The sequence below is a fragment of the Uloborus diversus genome, chromosome 8 (assembly GCF_026930045.1).
Source record: "Uloborus diversus isolate 005 chromosome 8, Udiv.v.3.1, whole genome shotgun sequence".
Lineage (NCBI taxonomy): Eukaryota > Metazoa > Arthropoda > Arachnida > Araneae > Uloboridae > Uloborus > Uloborus diversus.
In genome coordinates, this window is record NC_072738.1 from 123564975 (window position 1) to 123586198 (window position 21224).

General features: G+C 33.4%; 2 protein-coding genes across 2 annotated transcripts in view; one reads left to right on the forward strand and one right to left on the reverse strand.

The window, feature by feature from the left end:
• The window catches only part of LOC129227384 (protein ecdysoneless homolog), a 29383-nt gene extending 13066 nt beyond the window's left edge, over nucleotides 1-16317 (reverse strand). The window contains exons 1-6 of the mRNA XM_054861936.1: nucleotides 16012-16317; nucleotides 15793-15907; nucleotides 9472-9559; nucleotides 5331-5509; nucleotides 3519-3660; nucleotides 3371-3421 (exon numbers count right to left, since the gene is read on the reverse strand). Coding sequence (XP_054717911.1) covers nucleotides 3371-3421; nucleotides 3519-3660; nucleotides 5331-5509; nucleotides 9472-9559; nucleotides 15793-15907; nucleotides 16012-16219 — 783 coding nt within the window. The 5' untranslated portion in view covers nucleotides 16220-16317. The remainder of the gene's footprint in view (nucleotides 1-3370; nucleotides 3422-3518; nucleotides 3661-5330; nucleotides 5510-9471; nucleotides 9560-15792; nucleotides 15908-16011) is intronic.
• Nucleotides 16318-16561: 244 nt separating this feature from the next.
• Nucleotides 16562-21224, forward strand: part of LOC129228578 (GATOR complex protein NPRL3-like) — a 48524-nt gene continuing 43861 nt past the window's right edge. The window contains exons 1-2 of the mRNA XM_054863260.1: nucleotides 16562-16620; nucleotides 18456-18579. Of these exons, the coding sequence (XP_054719235.1) occupies nucleotides 18547-18579 (33 nt within the window). The 5' untranslated portion in view covers nucleotides 16562-16620; nucleotides 18456-18546. The remainder of the gene's footprint in view (nucleotides 16621-18455; nucleotides 18580-21224) is intronic.

Sequence of the window (21224 nt, forward strand, 5' to 3'; positions counted from 1 at the left end):
TTTTTGATATGTTTCCAAGGCCGTAGCCAGTGAAGGGGGCAGAACCCCCCTCTCCCCCCCTGAAATTTTCAAAGTTTCACATGATACAAAAAAAAAATTACAAAAAATTTCGTTTTTCAGACTTTAACTTCGAAAAATTCATGTTGTTGCCAACCCCCACCCCTCCAATGTCACCAGAGATCGTTTAAATTTTCATTTTTAGGGCTTCAATTCCAAAAAACATTTCTAGGGGAGCGCTCCCAAAAATTACCAAAAAGTGGCTCCCAAACCTCTTCTCCCACTAAAATTACAGAAGATCTTCTAAAACTTACCTTTTTAAAGGTTAACTTCAAAAATGTTTCGGGGGAATGTCTCTTCACCCCCCCCCCCCCCCCGTCTCTCCTGAACATCATTAAAGATTCAAAAATTCAGTAATCCAAAGTCATTAAGCACAAAAATTGCAAAAAATTGCAGACACGTGTTTCGGTGTAACAAGGAATACCTTTTTCAATGCAAAGAGGTGTGAGCTTCTGGATGAAAAGTCATCCGAGAAAAGCAACACGGTGGAACAGGAGATAGTATAAACATCAAAAAATCGAAATTAAACAAAACGAAAAAGATAAAATGACACCTGGAGGCAAAATTTTATTATATAATTCAATCAGTGCTTAATGACGGATTACTGATTTTTTGAATCTTCAGCACAAAGGTATTTATTCGTTATCATTAAAGATTGTTTTCAATTAAATTTTCAGGGCTTTAATTTTGAAAATTTTCTGGAGAGGAGCTTTCAAGAACTAACCTTCCCACTAAAATCATTGAAAGTCAACCAAAATTGCGTTTTTGGAGCTTCATTTGGGAAAGATTGTCGGTCCCATTAACCTTAACCAAGATGGTATTACAACCACAGTTTGAAAATTTCGATTTCAAAAAATTCCCGGGGATTGGCCCCAAATCTTTCTTCCCTCAAATATTACCAAAGATTGTCTAAAACTGTGTTTTTGTAACTATAATTTCGAAAAAATTCAGGAGGTTTTCTCTCCCCTGAACCCTTTCCCCCCCACACACACAGCATAATAGGTCATAATCAACATTTGCATTTAAAAAAATTTAATTTCAAAAAGGGATTGGAGGAGCGCCCCTGAACCGCCCCCTTCCTTACATTATCAAAAATTGCCTAAAATGCATTTTTAAAATTACAAATGAAGAAAATTTCCGGGGTTAGGTCCTTGAATCTTTCCTCCCCTTAACATCCCCAAAAATCTTTCAAAACTGCATTTTTAGAGCTACAATTTAAAAAATTTCGTTGGCGGGATCCTGAATCTATTTTATTGACATAATTAGGGATACAACAACTGCAGTTTCGAAAAATGGACGGGAGAGCAACCTCAAACCTCTTCTCTCTCTAACATAACCAAATATCGTCATAATTGCTTTTTGAAGACTACAAATCCCTAAACTTTCTGGGGGAGATGTCCCAGCATTTAAAACACATATGACATAAAAAAGAAGGCTAACTTCATAAACTTTCCATTCATTTTTTGACTTCGGAATGATCCTGAGAGTTAGATCATGCCGCAACAGCAACTTCTGACTAAGAGCAGCAAGTTTAAGTATTGCAACAAAGACACTTACTGGTGATCCAAAAGAGGGTTTTAACCCCTTTGACAAAACCAAAAAGAGTTCAAATTTGCAATTTTAGGTCCTTAATTTTGGAAATTTTTCGGGTCAGAGTCTCCGATTACTGCTATCCTCCCTATTATCACTAAAAGTCACTAGAAATTGCATTTTCCGATTATTGATTTCGAAAATTCACGGGAGGGGACAGCAGCTGCTTACCCGCCTCTTATGCCGTTGTACCAAACAAAATAGAAAATCATATTTCTTGGACTTTGATTGCAAACAGTTTTCCCTGGAGAATTTCTTTTCCTTGTCTAACCCTACCAAAGAGAACTTTAGAACGTGTTTTAAGAAGGGAAAACTCCTAAATTTTCATTTCCTTCCCTAAACTCACCCAAAGAAAATTTGTAGTGGCATTTTTAAAGTCTTATTGTCAAAAATTTGAGGGCTTCAAAAACTTCCAGGGGAGTGTCCGCAAACCAAATCCTTTCCCTTGTGTTACTAGCAAATGTAGCCTGAATAGCGTTTAAAAAAATTGTCTCTTGATATTGCATCTAAAATAAGATACCAAACCCAGTGTCAGTTTGGCATGTATTTCAAAATATTAAAAATACTCTTAGGTCTGCTCCTCCCTTACAAACAGTTATTTGTGCCCTCCTGACCCTCAGAGCTCATGAAAAGTGATTAGTGGAACATATTACTTTTTCATGTCCAACTTGAAGGCCAATTAAAGGTCCTTAATGTCATTAGTATCTTTTGCAATTGCAACATTTACGAAAACCACACATTTTTTTTTCTGAACCAACAAAACTTATAGATTCTTAAATTTGTACATTATTACAATGATAAATTATAATAATAAATTAAAACTATCTGAGAAAATATTTGCTCACATTTTGATAAAGTAACTTCAACTCTTTGTAATTCAGTAAAGTTAGTGCTCAAAAGGAAAAAATTCAAAAAAAAAAAAAAAAAAGCCAATAATACCGCCTACTCTCTCCTATGTCTTCTTCCATATTTTTTTAAAATTTTGCTGCATTGCCCCTCCCCCCTTACTGCCATATGTTTATTAATGCGCAATATGCTTCAAAAATTATAATAACAAGTGACTTTTTGTTGAACATTTTTGACCCCCCCCCCAACAACATTCACTCTTATGTGACTTTCAGATAAGGGCCCCAATTCAGTTACAATATTATCAGAGAAGATGCATTAAATATGATCAATGGTTTATATTAGCAGTATTATTTTTCATAAAAGGAGCTGAAATAATTTGACCTCCAGAGCAATAAATGTAATTAAACTAAAATGAGTGGTGCGAAAGCACATGGGGAAAAGGGGGGGGTCGGGACCAACTGTTCCTACGTCAGTTCTTGTGACCAAAGGCTCAGGTGCATAAAGACAGATGTTCCAGTTAAGTGGTCAGAACCCCCCAGAACCCCCAGTCAGGGGCATGCACTGGAGGTGGATAAGGGACACCTCTTGGCCCGGGCCTGAACCTGAAGGGGGACCAGAGATTGTTAAAATGTAACCAGTGATTGTAAAAGAAATGTGGAGACCTAAGGGAAAGAAATAAGGAGAGGTCCTTAAAAGTCATTTGTGATGAGCCCCAAAATTTCTGTTCACGCCCCTGTCCCCACTGTTTAGCTACCAAGTACACTTGGTACTCATATTATTGATCCACTGAAGGGATGAAAGGCTGAGCAATTTATTTTACTCACACAAAAAATACTATAAATAAATAATAAACATACATAGGTGTACCACTCACTTCTGTCATAACTCTAGTTTCAGGAGCAAAAAACTTCATTGCTCTACAAGCCTGAAAATAGAAGAAAAAAAAAATAAGTAAAAGATTAAGAGCAGATTACAATAATTAAGAAAAATAAATATTTTTTCAAAATTGAACTATATCACACCTTTAAATCTAAAGGATCCCTAAGGTAAAAAGCCTTGACTGCATGTGGAATTAACTTAGGATCTTCCATCAAAATACCAGCAACAGAACAAGGCAGGTAACAATGAGCTCTATGTTTATTTGTATCAATTTTGAAGGGATATCTAAAAATATAATTGCAAACATTAGTTTTGAAAGAAAGTGTAATTGAATTAAATTTCATTATATGCATTCAGATAATTATTTCTTTCACTAATCAATTTAAACTTCTTACTTTTTCTGCACATATTTTATAAAACTAACAATACATTAGAATTTAATGCACTTCATCTTCTTTTAAAGACTAACGAATTGTTCTATCTTCTAAAATTAACTCCTAGAAAGCAGGGCTGCTAAGTTAGAGAGAAAAGGACCAACTCCAACCCCAGGAACTTGAGAGCCTTTGATCAAACTCTTTTTACCCCAAAATCAGTCCAGCTCCATCTCTGCAAGCACTAGCAGAGTTGCCGACTTTTGAGAGAAAATGATTGACTTCAAATCCAACTCTTACAAATTTTAAACCGTCGACTCCAGACTCCTCTACTCCAAATTAAGTAGTCATCTTTTTTTCTAAATCAACAAGTCTCTTATAGACAATTGCCCTTTTTGACAAAAAACTATAAATTGTATTACTTCAGCCACTTAACAGATTTGCTTAAGCACCATTCATTTTCAGCAAAACAATCATTTCTCAACTTGTGTAATAACATAACAATTAGTTGTAATTTAATAAGCAGTAGCATAAATTGGTCCATGAAAATTTGCAGATATTTTTCTGTTGAATCAAGAGTTAGATATATCAATGCAAGTAATCAGTCATAAAGTTTGCTTAAGAAAACATCGGTATAAAAATTTTGCAATAACTTTATTCATATCTTTATGTTCTATTCATAATCCACCTTTCAACACAATTAACTCCATTACTTAGGAATTAGTCGAGGCATGGTACAAGTTTCTCAATGCCTTCTGCTAAGAAACCCCATGCAATGCCTGATAACCATCTTTGAGTTGCAGTTTTATTTCCTTCATCAGAATGGTATCGTTAATTTGAAAAATCTTCTTTCTATGGACCAAAAGCATTAAAATCACAAGTAAAAGGTTTTAGCAGTAAAGATTGTGATCCCACACTTCCCACTTAAACGTTTTCAAGCGCCCACACATTTGCTTTACTGCATGCAGTCTTGCATTGCTACTCAGGAGCCTAATGCCTTTTAAAAGTTTACCTGGCTATCAGTTTTTAAGTGATTGTCGCAATCATTTTAGTGTTTCACAATACAAAGGAAGATTATCAAGTATTGGACAGGATTTCAATGAAGAAGGCATCAAAACACTTATATCAAACCTTGACAAATATTTAAATAACCAAAGTAATTATGTATTGAAGTATATTTTGAATAGAATTTTAAAATGAAAACAAAGGAATTATAAAAATTTTTGTTTTCTTAATTACAAATATTTTTCATCTGAAATAATTTTTAGTTTCCACATTACTCAAAAAAAGGGTTCTTTTCCGTTAGGCGGCTACACAAGCAAAAATCCCCAAATTATTACGTTCAACTCCAAGCGAAGACGCCCAAACAAAGGTTGTCAGAAAATTGGAGGATTTCTACATCAATTTGGCAAATCATCCCTTGGCATTGGGCGTAATCATTTGGCGGTTTTCGCTTGAGCCCAGCTAACGGAAAAGTGCAAAATAAAGCTTTGTTTAGAAATTTTCAGTCAATATAAGCAATTTTATTATCCCTGTCAATAATAAAAATAATTTAGTAATCAGAGAGATAATTAAAATATTTACTCTTTAATTCTTCGTTGTATAGCTTCTTGAGTCGAATCTGAGGCTCGAGTAACTGATGAATATCTACGCACAGCAGCCACTGCATTGCTTATGCTGGGAACACCGCTGGGAATTGGGGTAATTTGACCAGGGTTTTGTGCCATAGGTATAATATGAAGTTCCCCTCTGTATATAAATATCTAAAAATGAATAATGAAACTCTTAATGACATGGGATGAAGCATAAAGACTTAATTAGTAACTAAATTCTAGTCACAAGCACTGGTGTGAGTATTTATTTATTTATTTATTTATTGTCAATCTTTTCTTAATATTTCAATTTTAAGGGATGAAAAGAAAATTTTAAAAAATGCTAACATTTTTTAAAATCTTACAAATTTTTTCAATAAAAGCAACATATTTTCTGGGGGGGGGCTGGGGGACGGGGAATAAAGCAGCCAAAGAAAGTAAATATTTCAAAATAAATTCTTACAAAAATATTTTCTAATTTAATTTATCTTATACCATTGTTAATTCATTGACTTTCAATACCAGGATTGTTTGGTTTAAACCATGTTGGTTTGAACCATGGTTTAAATCTTTTTTTTTTTTTCTTTTTTTTCAAAAAATGGTTTTTTTTTTTTTTTTTTTGAAAAATTTCATTGTTTTCCCCCAAATGATTTCATAAACTTTACATATTATTGCAAAGAGTAAAATTTAATTGATGCCAAGTAACTGGCAAAGCTTTATAGAGATTAAATAAATTACAGATTAAATAAATTTTGAAACTTATATTTTTTAAGTAATGCAAATTTGCAAAATAGTTTTTATTTCATTTTTGTTTAAATTTACTCAGCTTTCCTATTATGTACATAAATATACAAGGCGGACCAACTAAGTTTTTCTAAAATTACATGGAAGTAGCTCTTTTATAATTTAATTATCATTATTTTTCAGTCTTTTGCATTTCAAAATAGTCCAAAAAGCATATTTCAACCAAAACTTTATGTACTACCTATTTTGCTTAATTACTTAAGATTTATTGAGATAGACTATGTACTATTGAAGCGATGCATAGAACACTAGAATATTTAAGTGACAAGAGAAAAAAAATAACTAAAGAAGTCCAAGAACAATTGGAGTAGGCATAAAATTGCGCTTATACCTGCACACTTTTTGCATCCCCCATAGACGATGCAGTCAGAGCAAGAACGAAAATGCATAAAACTATGAAAACATTCATGTAACCCTGTGCTCTTATAAGGAAAAAATAATGCCAAATTTTCACCTCTCAAACATTTTTTATCCCTGTATAATAAAAAAAGTCTCATGTATGAATGGTGGAAGAATCAGTAAACATTAATTTTTATGAGTCTTTATTATTAAAATATGTTAAAAGAGTATTTTCATTTAAGTTTGTACTGAGATTTTTAATTAAAATGATTTGTTTTTCTTTGATAAAAAAATTGTTTTCCTAAATGCATTAAACCTGGAGAAATAATGTCTGCAATGGAAAACATAATGATTTTCCGAAAACCTACTAGTTCTGTTTCTATAATTGTTGTCACTGTACATTAGGTAAATAAATTACATGATTTGTAATTTTTTAAAAAATCTTTAAATAAAATAAGCATTGATTTTTTTATTTTTAAAGTTGTAAAATGTACATCAGACTTATGATTAATTTGTAGATACAGCAAAATACTTATGACTGATTATAATACTTATTATACATGTTTAAGAATGCATGATTTTAATTTTACTTTTTTATTTATAATAGATATCTATGATTATGAGGAAATAAATTTGCTAGAATTTATTCTTGGTTACTTGTAATTAATAATGACTGAACTATCACTGTACCGTAAAATCCCGAAAGTATCCCCCCCCCCCTATTTTCAAAACAGAACTTGTTAATTTTGGATGGGGGTGGAGGGGATTATAATCAAGATTTTTTTGAAAAATGAGCCAAAATAACTGTTCATGCCTATGATATCTTTCCTAGAACTCCACACTCTCTCCGCCTCAGCATTATTAGAGCTGATGAAAAGCATTATATCCAGTAATTTTTGCATTATTTGAGGTGACTCAGTTGGTGAATGCACAGCATTTTTCAGTATACTGACACTGCAACATGCTATAAAATATCCTTTGTTTCCAAGTTTTGAGATGTTTTTGCAACTGTCTAAAAATCTGAAAAGGCAAATAAAAAAAAGAAAGAAATACAGTGGGTAAAATTTTAAACTTTTAAGTTAGCCTTTTGCAAAAGTTTTCACTTCTGATGCATGGTATTACCAATGATAGTATTACTATAAGCTAAAAATAATTAAAATAAAACTTGCAATAATAAATTAATGTACTGACAGAATTTATTCATCTTCAGTTATTAAAATATAGTTGTCAACTGTCAAAAACTTTGAAACATTTGAAAGGTACAAAAGGATTGAAGTTTCAAACACTGGAAGTAATTTTTCACGAATCCTATGTGCAATGTCGGCATGCCTCCCGAAAATAAAGGTATCAAGTATTTATTAAAATGAAACTTAAAATAAGCTAATTTAGTGTAGCTTATGCCAAAACAACTTTGGATTGTCAAAAATATTAAAATATTGACAAGATGCAATAGGATTGAAATCTCAAGCACGTAATGCAATTTCCCGCGAAGTAAGATTACAAAGGAAGCATGGGGGTCTAAAACTAAATCTATTCATTAAAATTAAACATAAAATAGGCATATCTAAGGTAGCCTGTCATAAAATAACTTCCAATTGCCAAAAATATTGAAATATTTACACGATGCAATAGGATTAAAACTTCAAGCCACGAGAGTAAATCCCCGCAAAATAAGATTTTAAAGTTCGACTTCAAAAGGTTAAAAGTTTCAGTTTTAAAGTTTGGCTTTAAAATTAAAATATAAAACAATCTAATCCTTAGTAGCATATGTCAAAACAACTTTCTCTCTTGTCAAAAACATCAAAATAGGTACAAGACGCAAAAAGATCGAAATCTACACCACGAGGGGCAGATCCCTGAGATGTACAATTACAAAACAAGTTTTGGTGTCAACGTAACTACCGATTATCAAAAATATTAAAATATTTACAAGATGCAAAGGGATAGAAATTTCTATCACGAAATGCAATTTTTCGCGCGAAATAAGATTTTAAATTCAACATGGATCCCTAAATAAAATCATTCATCAATCATTTGACTTTGTTTGGGTAAGGGAATCGTTTCTGCTGGACTATAGGTGTTTTTTACTTCCCCCCTTAATGCACAGTGTCTAGCTACGTGCAGCTAGTTTTGAGCATCAAAGGCGAGGTGCCAGCGAATCTGCAAGGAGAGGGGCATCATTTCAACTTTTCTTACACGTCAATAAGTGATGTCACGCCCTAGAGGAGCTGAAAAACTGCAATTGTCTTTCATTATTTAAGATGCTTTAGAAAAAATTCAAGAGCCATCAATTTTATACATCTACTTTTTTTTTTTTTTTTGTCCTGTTCCTTCTTCCGGTGGTTATCTAAACCCCAAGGTTCCCTGGTATAGTAGTACCCACATTACAGAAGCTATGCGCAGTGTGCACAACTATGAGAGTCATGTTGATGAAGAGATAAACCCTTTACAAAAATCACAATTGTAAAAACCAAACTCTTAAACGCAAGAGTGAGCATTGCATTTTCCCCCAACCATAAACACGTTCATTATTTTAATCTTTGATATTTTTTTCCCCAAATGAGTTTTAAAATGTTCCCCTTTTTCTAAAAGTAAGGGGAGTAAAGCATCATATACAAATGTTCAACAGCATTACAGATAAATAAGAACACAGAGTGTTCTTAGTTAGAGAGTATATGTAATGTTTTATAACAAATGTTTCTGCTAAAAAGCTAAAAAAGGTAGTTAGTTCCTCTGAAAAACAATAATTTTGCTTTTCATTCTTTCTTACCTCGATTTCCTTAAAAAAAAAAAAAAAAAACCCTTTAAATTATGCACACATTTAACTAAAATTTTTAAATTTTGTCAAAACAATACATAGCTCTTCAATTTTAATGCATTTTCAGTATTCAAATTATAACATAAACTATATTGAAATCCAAGAGAAGAGGGAGGAAAAAATAACATTGTGAGAAAAAATATGGGAAAAAAAACTTTCCAGCAAAACTTACTCTATTGGTACTTGTATCAGGATTAATCCACTTGGGTAGACACTCAGCAGCTTCAATTAATAAAAATTCACCATCACTGTCTTGTACTCTATAAAAAAATTAGAATTCAAAAACTTTTGAAAACAAATTCATAAATTTCAATGTCTTGATAATCTTTAAATTTTCAGAATTACCACATTGCCTCATCTGATTTTTTTTTTTTTTTTTTTGAGCAATCACGATTGCTTATTGTTCTCATTTGACTGTTTTTGGCGTCTTTTGATTTTATTTTCTCACCGCCACCCTCCGCACTATCACCGTCGACGGGCTCCTCACGATGCTGCAACTCTAGCGAAATCTCCAGGTTGCATCCATGTCCTACACACATGCGCATACATACACAACTACACACACATACACACATTCCCCTACACACATACAAACGCATACACACATACACACACGCATACATACAGACATCCACACATACACATGCATACATACAGACATCCACACATACACACACATACACACAACTACCCAGACACAAACACATATGCCTACACACACATACACCTCCCACACATTCATACACACAACAACCCACACACTTATGCCAGCACACAGACACAAACACACATGCCTACACACACATACACATAACCCCTACACACAAACACATACCCCCACACACAAACACACATGCCTACATCCACACACTCGTGATTGCGAAAAACATAATTTGAATTCAAGATGTCAAAATTCAAATTATTTTTTTTTTTAAATTTTTGCAGCATATTTTAATAGTAATCCCCCCCCCCTTAAACCAGAAGTTGGATCCACCCTTGGAGGACCCCACTAGTTCCCGGACCTCTCTGGGCTCAGCTAGGCCGGTCCTACTCCTAGCCAACAAATCAACTACAGCTATTCATCCCATTAAAAGTAATTAAGAAGGCTCATTTGGTGCGCACCTCTTTTTTCTTTCTTTTTAGACTATGATTCCAGGCTTAAAAGGCTAAAAATGTAGTCTTGAGCAAAGAGGAGACCGAGGGGACATGATTCACTTGTTAAATTTATTAAAATGAAAGATGTTACAGGGCTGAAGTTTAGCACTGAAAACAGGACAAGGAGTCATTGTTTTAAGCTATGAAGTGCCCTTCTCAGTCAAAATTATTACCACGTAATGATAATTCTCTAGTATTATATTTTCATCCATATTTTTAATGTCTTTTAATTCTTAAATTTAATTATTTTATTTCTATTTAACACAAACTGCCGAATGGCAACACGTAATTAATAAAAGTGAAAAAGACGCACGAGATCGTGTTCCACAAAAAAATTGGGTCTTGAGAAAATAAAAATGACGACTTCTTGAAGTATATGTGATGTAAATAAAGTTTTGTCGATTTTTATAAAATAATGGAGTCAAATTCTTATACAAAATTAGGGTGTTGTTATAAACCTTCACAACACTCTCAGTGGTGACCCACGTTTTGGACAAGAAAAAAAGGAAAAGAAAAGAAGACGGACAATGCTTTATTCTATGGTATGCTCTTCACTTAAAGTCATTCACTTGAAGGGAAATGCTCTGGCCTAAATTTTATTTTCGTGTAAAGATAAATTTTATCTTTGACTAATTTTTCTTTGTTTTAATTTAATTGCATTTGGTTATTTTACTTGTAAATTCTCAGTTAAATTTTAAAATGTCGGTAGAAAGTTTAGATAATGTTGAATTTACCAATAATACTGTACTAAGTGACTCAGTTTTGAGAGTGTCAACCAGATTACCTCCACTATGGAAAAGTAATATAACAGTTTGGTTTATTCAAGTGGAGGCTAGTTTCAATGTTTCACGTATAACAAATGATGAGACGAAGTATAACTACTTGTTATCCGCCATTGACGCAGATACACTTAGCGCTGTTTCGGATTTAATTATAGCTCCTCCAGAGGGAAATAAATATCAAGCTTTAAAAGATAGATTAGTTAAAGAGTTTTCCGATTCGCAATCAAGCCAAATACGGAAACTTTTGTGTGAACTTACATTAGGTGATAAAAAACCATCTGTTTTACTTCGGCAAATGAAAGAACTTTCACGAAATTCAATTACTGACGAATTTTTAAAAACCATTTGGTTAGAGCGTTTGCCAACACATATTCAAGCCATTTTATCAGCATCAACTTCAGAGTTGATTGAACTGTCCATTTTAGCTGATAAAATTCATGAAATAAAAATGGAGCCATCAGTTTGCAAAATTTCAGAAACACTAAAACATAGTGAACAAACGACGCAAATATCAAATTTGCAAAATCAAATTGAGCATTTAACCATGCGAGTTTCTGAATTAACTAAAATGGTATCAAAACGTTCATTTTCAAGAGGTCGTAGTAATCATAGATATAGGTCCCAATCTAAGAGTAGACGAGTTCCAACACCCTCAGATAATCAAAATACATCTGAGTTTTGTTTTTATCATGAAAAATTCGGCGATAAAGCATTTAAATGTCGCCAACCATGCAGTTATGATGCAGTTCAAAAAAACTTGCCATAGCTGCTATGTCTAATAACGATATTTACCCTGAGATAGCAGCACATAAACAGTGTAGATTACACATAATGGATAAAAGTACGGGATTAAATTTTTTGGTTGATAGTGGCAGTGATATTTCTTGCATTCCTGCCCATTTTTCATTCAAAGCAAAAACTCCCATCACTTACGTGTATGCTGCGAACGATTCAAAAATAGCTGTGTACGACCACAAGGTGTTAAATATCAACATGAGATTGCGTAGAATATATCAGTGGCCATTTATTGTAGCAAATGTTTCTTGCCCAATTCTAGGAGCAGATTTTTTACAAAATTTTTCACTACTAGTAGATTTAAAGAAGTCGAGATTAATTGATTCAGTCACTGGTTTGACAACAAAGGGAGAGTTAACTAAAACTCAATATAGTGGAATTAAATTAGTCTCGGATAATATGGTGTACAAAGAATTATTTAAAGATTTTCCCGAGTTATTGAATCCTATCCCAAATTTCAAAAAACCAGTCAGTCACGATACTGTCCATTATATAGAAACAAAAGGACCGCCTTTATTTTCTAAGCCCCGACGTTTACATCCAAAGGTATTAATCGAAGTTAAAAAAGAATTTCAATACCTTATGGATCAAGGAATATGCCGTCCTTCAAAATCTCCTTGGGCTTCTCCTATTCACGTGGTACCAAAAGCGGATGGATCTTACCGTATTTGTGGTGATTATCGAAGGTTAAATTCGGTCACTGTGCCTGACCGTTACCCTGTGCCACACATACACGATGTAACGAACATTTTACACGGCAAGAAAATTTTCTCTAAACTCGATATTGTTAGGGCATATTTTCACATTCCAGTTTTCAAAGATGATATGCAAAAAACTGCAGTTACCACTCCGTTTGGTAGTTTTGAGTTCTTATATTTAAATTTCGGTTTAAAATGTGCAGCAAATACGTTCCAAAGATTTATTAACGAGGCACTTTCAAATGTAGACTTCGCTGTTGCTTATTTAGACGACATACTAATTTTTTCCGAAAATGAAACGGAACACTTAGAACACATGAAAATTGTATTAGGTAGACTTGCCAAATATGGTTTAAATGTGAATATTTCCAAAAGTGTTTTTGCTCAAACTGAAGTATCATTTTTAGGACATGATATTTCTTTTGAAGGAATTAAACCTTTAAAATCAAAAGTTGAAACCATTCAAAATTATCCTAAGCCAAAAACAATATCAGAGCTTCGACGATTCATTGGATTAATAAATTATTTTAGAAGATTTGTTAAACATGCAGCAAGACTGCTTACTCCTTTAACAGATCAAATAAGAGGATGTAAAAAGAATGATAGCACTCCTATTGAATGGTCTCCAATTTTGAATGACGCATTTGAGAAAGCTAAACAAAGTTTGATTGGCGCTGCATTGGTCTTTCCCTCGCAGGATGGGCAGTTAGCATCACACACTGATGCTAGTGATTTCTCCATTGGTTCAACCTTAAGTCTGCAGACTGAAGAAGGGTTGAAACCAATAGCATTTTTTTCAAAAAAACTGAATACTGCTCAGTTAAAGTACTCGGTTTTTGATAGGGAATTATTAGCCATTTATGAATCAGTAAAATATTTTCGACATTTCATCGAGGCGAAAGAATGTATAATATACACTGATCACAAACCAATAAAATTTGCTTTTCAAAAGAAACGAGATACCTACACAAATAGGCAAAGTAGATGGTTATCCTTTATCTCTGAGTTTACAACTGACATTGAATATTTGCAAGGTAGCTCAAATGAAGCAGCCGATGCCCTTTCTCGAATAAGTACAATTAAATTTCCTACTTTGCTAGATTACGCTAAGTTAGGTGTTGAACAAAAATCTGACTTAGAACTTAAATCTGCTTTAGAAAATAAGGAATCTAATTTAGTATTAAAATTACTTACTATGCCTGATTCAAAAACTGAAATATTTTGTGATATTTCTACAAGAAAAGCACGACTTTTTCTAATAAAAAGTTTTCGTAAACAAGTTTTTGTAAACCTACATAATTTAACACACCCAGGTATAAAAGGTTCGACTAAGCTTATTAAGCAGAGATTTGTTTGGCCTTCAATGGCTACGGATATCAAAGTATGGGTTAAAGAGTGTTTAAACTGCCAAAGATCAAAGGTTTTCAGGCACACTAAAACTGAAGAAGGAAAATTTGATATTAACACATCTAGGTTTGCCCATATACACATTGATCTAATAGGACCACTACCAGAATCTGAAGGAAAGAATTACTGCTTAACGGTAATTGATAGGGCAACGCGATGGCCAGAAGCATATCCTATTTGTGATATGACAGCACCAACTGTCGCTAAGACGTTGATGTCTGAATGGATTTCAAGATTTGGTTGTCCAGAAAAAATTACATCAGATCAAGGTCGTCAATTTGAGTCTGAGCTATTTCGACAATTAACTCGATTCACTGGTGCCGAAAAGATAAGAACTTCACCATACCATCCTCAATCAAATGGTCTTATTGAGAACTGGCATCGACCATTAAAATGTGCTTTAAAAGCTCGACGAAATGAAAAATGGACCGAAGTTCTTCCCACCATACTCCTAGGATTCCGTGCAGCAGTTAAAACGGATCTGAATGTTTCACCAGCCGAACTTGTTTATGGAACTTCACTTCGACTTCCAGGAGATTTTTTCGATGAACATTCGGTTATAAAAAGCCCTGAAACTATGATACAGAAGCTAAGAGATATATTTCACAATTTTGCTCCTTTACCGACAAAATCACATTCTAATATTAAGCCTTTCGTATCACAAGACTTAAAAACTTGCACCCATGTTTTTATCAGAAATGATGGGGTGAGGAAAAGTTTTCAGCCGCCATACAACGGACCTTATGCAGTCATCAAGCGCGGCGCGAAAGTGTTCAAAGTAATGATAAAAGGCAAAAATGTCACTGTGTCTGTAGACAGGCTAAAACCAACATTTCTGTCTGCTGACAAGGACAATGTTAACCAACCAGAAGAAGAAATGCGTAAAAAAGATGAAGAAACTTCATATAGGACAAAATATGGACGAACAGTTCACTTCCCAAAGAATTATGGACATGTCATTCGTGGTTAATGCGTGACTTTCGGCAACGCATTTATTATCATCATTACTGGGAAGGGGGTACTGAAGTGCCCTTCTCAGTCAAAATTATTACCACGTAATGATAATTCTCTAGTATTATATTTTCATCCATATTTTTAATGTCTTTTAATTCTTAAATTTAATTATTTTATTTCTATTTAACACAAACTGCCGAATGGCAAGACACGTAATTAAAAAAAGTGAAAAAGACGCACGAGATCGTGTTCCACAAAAAAATTGGGTCTTGAGAAAATAAAAATGACGACTTCTTGAAGTATATGTGATGTAAATAAAGTTTTGTCGATTTTTATAAAATGATGGAGTCAAATTCTTATACAAAATTAGGGTGTTGTTATAAACCTTCACAACACCCTCAGCTATTTAAATCTCAGGCTAACATGGATATTAGGAAAAATTATTATTTTAGAAGGGTAGTGGAACCTTGGAACAGCTTACTGGAACAGGTGGTAATGAGCACGGGAGTAGATAGTTTTAAGAGGGCCACTGATCTTCACTGGGGATTAAAAATTGACTAGGACCAGTCTAGCTGGGCCCAGAGCCTATTGCTGGTCGTCACATTTGTATTTGTATTTTTAACAGAACAACCAATGTATTATAGAAAAATTAAGTGGCATACATAAATAGAGGACAATGGACAAAGTGGAGAAATTACTTACTGAACAACTAAATCTTTGTCACTCTGAGTCAAAAAATAAAGAAGATATACAATAAACCACTCATCATCGATATTTTCTTCAAAACATGTCATACCTTCCAAATAAGGATCAGAATCTAAACAAAAATAACACAAATCTTACATTTAGGACATTCACTTCGAACAGTAAATTATTATTAATTTCGAAGTTTAAAAAAAAGAAGACACAAAAGAGAATTACCAGTTGTACAATCAACGACTCGTAGATTAAAAGACTCATTTTGCCAAATATAACGGTCTAAAAATCCACTAAGCTTAGATATATATGTCTCTGCTACAATCTCACAACTGGTTGAATTTGAAAAACTTTTATTGCTGCTTTTACGTTCCAAAAGAGGAAATAACTTATATTTAACAGCATTCTCTGGTAACTGACTAGAAAAAGCCATAGTTTATATTAACATAGACAATTATGACTTAAAAAATTGAGCATTGAATCACAAAATCACAAAAAATTAAAAAACTTTGTTTTGGCTTTGTAACGTGTGGTTGCCATACCAGAAATATGAATGCAGCATAGTTTCGTTTTAGAGGTTTTAGGCAACATTCAGAATTTAGCCACAGAGAAAAGCACAGTAAAAATCAAAACTTTTTCATAAACCAAAAAACTTTTAGCATTTCATATCTTTCGGATAGAAATGTCGAAAACTTTTATCTTGTATGTTTTTTTGAAAATTAAACTGCACATGGCAATCGCCGAAATCCTTCCCATGCAGGAAATGCATGTAAACAAATAAAAGTGTTTGGTATTCTGTCATCGGTGTTTGCTGGTTTCTTGATGATCCATATTGTATGAAGCATTGTTGTTTTCTTTTCTTTTTCTCCTTAAAGAAAAATTGAACCTTAATTTTTGTGCGTAGACCTTTTTCGCTGCCATAATTTGTTTCCATTTCCCTTTTCACTGTTTTAAAGCGATAACTGTGGCTTTTAAAATTATGCAGTACTGATAAAAAATAATCTCAGAACTTTTATGCGAAGGACTTGTTATTAATAATTGAGACTTGTGCAAATGTTCAATCACATAATTTTCTTAATGTAGATCTTTAAAAAATATAACAAAGCCAAAAAATTATAAAAATGAGTTTTTTACATGATAAGAAATTTAAGGTATGAAATATTTTGTGTATCAAACATTAGAAATGTATAAGGATATCTTTGCTGTCAACTCAAAAATAAAGTAAGATCAATCAGAGATGCCCCAAACTTAAATTTTGGAAGGGGGAAAGCTTTCAATTTGTTGAATGGAACTCCAAATTTTGCTGAATGATAAAATGCGGGTATACTCACATGTCTACAGTTGAGTTGAATCATCGAGCAAAATTTGTAACTGAGGAAATTTTTTGGGAGATCACTGCATTGGGGATTTTGATGCATTCAGGTGACCCTCGGATCAATGCCACTTAAAAAATAATGCTTTTTTTTTCATTAGCTTAATTATCCAAACTCTTAATATATGCATAAGTTATTCCTATTTCAAGGCATATAGAGTCCAAACTGTCTATTTCGAATTTCATGGGACCGAAGGAAAAATTCAGAATGTGGAGGTTTTGATAAAAGTTAAAACTATTAACAGATTCTTTTGCAGTGATATTTTTCACTATTTTACAGTTTAACATGTTAGGATTACAAGTAATTACTAATTTTAATGCTCATATCAATGCCAAGTTTATGCATACCTTTAAAGACAAAAATTATGTTTCAATGATAGTCAGTCAGAAACGTTGGGACTTTTTCTTAATCAAAACAACTTACACATTAGAAGGACATAAGCCCAGAGCAGAGGAAAAACAACAAAATGACTGCTCTCAATGGCCTCAAAAAATTCAGGATGTTTCGTCACTGTTCAACAATGTCCCTTCCCCTCAGTTTCCAAATTCCTACAAGACAGAATTCCTAGAAAACTTGCTTCTTGTATTTTAAGTTTTTTTCCAGGGCTACAAGTCTCACAAGACTTGGAGGACTAAATTGCTGCTGATATTAGGGGAAAAAATGCTTTTTGTCTTCAAGTTTCACTATTAATAAAGATTGTTGGGGATTAAATTAAAAATTGTTAGTATCATCTGAATTTGAGTTATAGAAGTTTTCAGAATAGTTCTCTTAAGATAAACATTGAATTTATGGTATTAATGCTGAGGAATAAAAAAAGTTCAACGGTAGAAAGATTTTCGAGATAGGTAGTTTCAAGATAGACAGGTTTGACTTAGATTATGATTCCAGACGAAAGGTAACATATTATTTAGTGAAAGGTTATGTGTTTATTTGTTTTAAAATTATAAGAATGGAAGACATAGGGTAAAATTTTTCGCTGGAGGGAAAAACTATTTCTCATTGTTTGAATTAATTTAACTCGGGCCTAATCTGGGAGTAAAGAAAAATTGCTGCAGCATTGGTTTTCAGATAGTTCAAATAGTATGGGAGAAGCAATCCTTTCTTACAAGTGGTGACTAGTTTTAAAAATCCATTTAATCTTTGTTTGGGTATATGATAAATTGGGTGGAACCAGCCTTGGGTCAATTTCTTGTTAGTATTTGTATTTTTTGCCCTGCAATATTTGTTGTTTCTCATTCAAAAGATATTCATGGTTTTCAACATGAACATAAATTGAGAACTCTCATTTCATTTTAGGAACCTTAAATGGATGAAACTAATCCATCTGGATTGTTCTTAGTGACCTCAGGTAGTAAAGGTGATAGACTTCTTTTTCGTTATCCATTTGATGTTGAAGGAAGCAAAGAAACATGTGAAAAAAGTAAATATATATTAAACATATATACTGTCCGGCCATCACGAGAAAACCCCCTGCCGAAATGTCTTGGACTTTCTGTTGCTATAACAGCGAGGCATGTCTCATTTTCCCAAGGGAAGCTTAATATTGGATAAAACTGTACGACTGTAGAATGGCGAGAAGACGAGTGGCGAAATGGCGCCAAAAAAATAACCTGCTAACCCTCGTAGAAAATGAATGTCCATTTCTATGGCAGTAGACGAGCTCAGACTTAACCGCAGGAGCTTTTCTCATGAAAGACAGACAGTAATATGATCAAGGTCCGACAAATACTTTGTGCCAGGTCTCCGATGTGACTAAAATAATGTGTTACCGACTAGTTTTTCAGAATAAAAAACTTACAGAAGCTATGTCACATTGAATTTTCCTGTAAACTCTGAGAAATAATTTCTTAATTTTTTTCCAGCTCCTACGATTTTTTTTTTTTTTTTGTCTCTGAATATGAATCATTTTATTAAGAGTTATGTAGAGAATTTCGAAAAAGTTATGAGCAGATACCCTACAGCTGGTTATAGCATCCAGAGGTGTAGTGATCATCAATGTGAAATAGCCCTCAGTATCTCAACTTTAGTCAGAGTGCCATCACACTCGTACCAAAAATTATTTTATTATTTAGCGCACTAGCAAGAGATCTACAAGCATGGTACAAATCTGCCTCACAAAGTGTAAAAACTACTGAAGCTATAAGTGATCACCCCTTAGCAGGAACCTAAGTCTAAGCTCTCGCTAAGGGGACGATAACTTATAATACCTAAATAGACTTGTACTGTTTTCTAACTCTTTGCAACAAAATATATCTAGCTGCCAGTGTTGTGAGTATATTAGTTAAATTATTGATTTGCATGATGTAGGATATGTTTAACCTAGGAGTAAAACTTTATTCAAAAATCAAAATTTAAATTTCTGTTTTTATGAATTTTAGTTTAGGATTTATTCTGACCACAGGAGGGCTTATTAACATGTTTTTCTTATACAAATACAAAAGTGACAACCAGCAACAGTCTCGGCCCAGCTAGACTGGTCCTAGTCAATTTACAATCCCCAGTGGAGATCAATGGCAGGGACGTAACTAGAGGGGGGCAGATGGGGCTTGTGCCCCGGGCGCTAGATTTTGACTGACAAAGTAAATGCTCAAATTAATTTTTGTAAAAGAAAAAGAAAGAAATAATTAGAAGTCCAAAAGAAAAAAAAACTCAGTGCGAGCGCAGACAGAAAGCTTGCATGGTTTAATTTGGATAAAGAGTGGTAAAGATAGACTGAAAGAGAGCGAGGAGGGCGCAGTAAACAGCATGAAAGTATTTTCTTAGAGTGACTTGTACTTGTTATATCTTATTTAAAGAACCTGCCTCTCGGAGAAGGAATATAGAAACAAAGCTATGGGAAGTACAAAACAGCGGAAATGCTCATATGTCATTTTTCTACAAATAAACGTCATAAAGCTGCCAACATGATGACTTCCTCTCATTTACAATGACGAGAGCTTGTCTACCCCACTGGCCTAAGGGAAAATCGTTACACTGTTCCATTGGTCTAGTTTAGTTTACAATTTTTCTCATTCTTGGTGAAAAATCTCGCACTATAATAATAGAGATTCGATTTAAAGTGCGAGAGGCTGCCCATTTTTTCTTTAGAAAATACTACGGTATTTAGAGATAAATTCAGCTAAAATGAGAAATTTTAGACTTAGTTTCGACATATTTTTGCCACCCACACAATATTATAAATATGCTTAAATCATCTACTTTAATGTGTTAGAAATCAACTATTTTTTACACCTCTCTTAATTTTGCTTTGGTACTTTTGATGCATATTTATATTTACAGTAGAAACTCATTTATCTGGCTCACGTTTATCCGGACCTCCGGCTTATCCGGATCAAATTTGTAGAATTTAAAAATATATTCACTGAAAGGATAATTCTAAATTATTTGAAGTAAGAACAAAACTATAAATGTGCCAAATATTCGCTTATTTTGATTAAATACACAACTGCTATATTAAGTCGTACAATAAATTATAGTCATCTTATAAACAACGTGACGTATTTGGAGTGTCAGTCTGACACCACTGCAGCTGAACTATTAATGACCAAGTATTTGCGAGTAACAATTCTATGTATTTTTGCTGAAAAGATTGTTTTTCGCTGCTAATAAAAGATAAGTCTTCTTATTCGAATTATGTAATTACTGCTTATTATCTGTACTATCCGGATTTCTGTTTTTTCAAATTGCCTTCGGTCCAAGTTAGTCCAGATAAATAAGGTTCTACTGTAAATGGAAATAACCTGAAAAAAAACTCACTAAAAACATGTACACTGTAAAAAAATCCGAAACGTTACTGGTTATTTCCGTAGAACGTTTTGTGATTTCTGAGGTTTTCACCTATTTCCCCAAAAAATCAAGTATCTTCGCTAAAAGGTTTCCTGAATTCCTAAAAGATGCACGAATACAGACTTTGCACTGGTGTGAAAAATATTTTTTGCTACCAGTTTAAATATTGACGGAGCGTGTTTATCAAGTGTATCAGCTTTAGATTGTTTATGGCCCTTCCGGATTGACTAAGCTTCCAATGGGAGCAAATAAGTCACTGGATAGATACAGCTTTGCGAG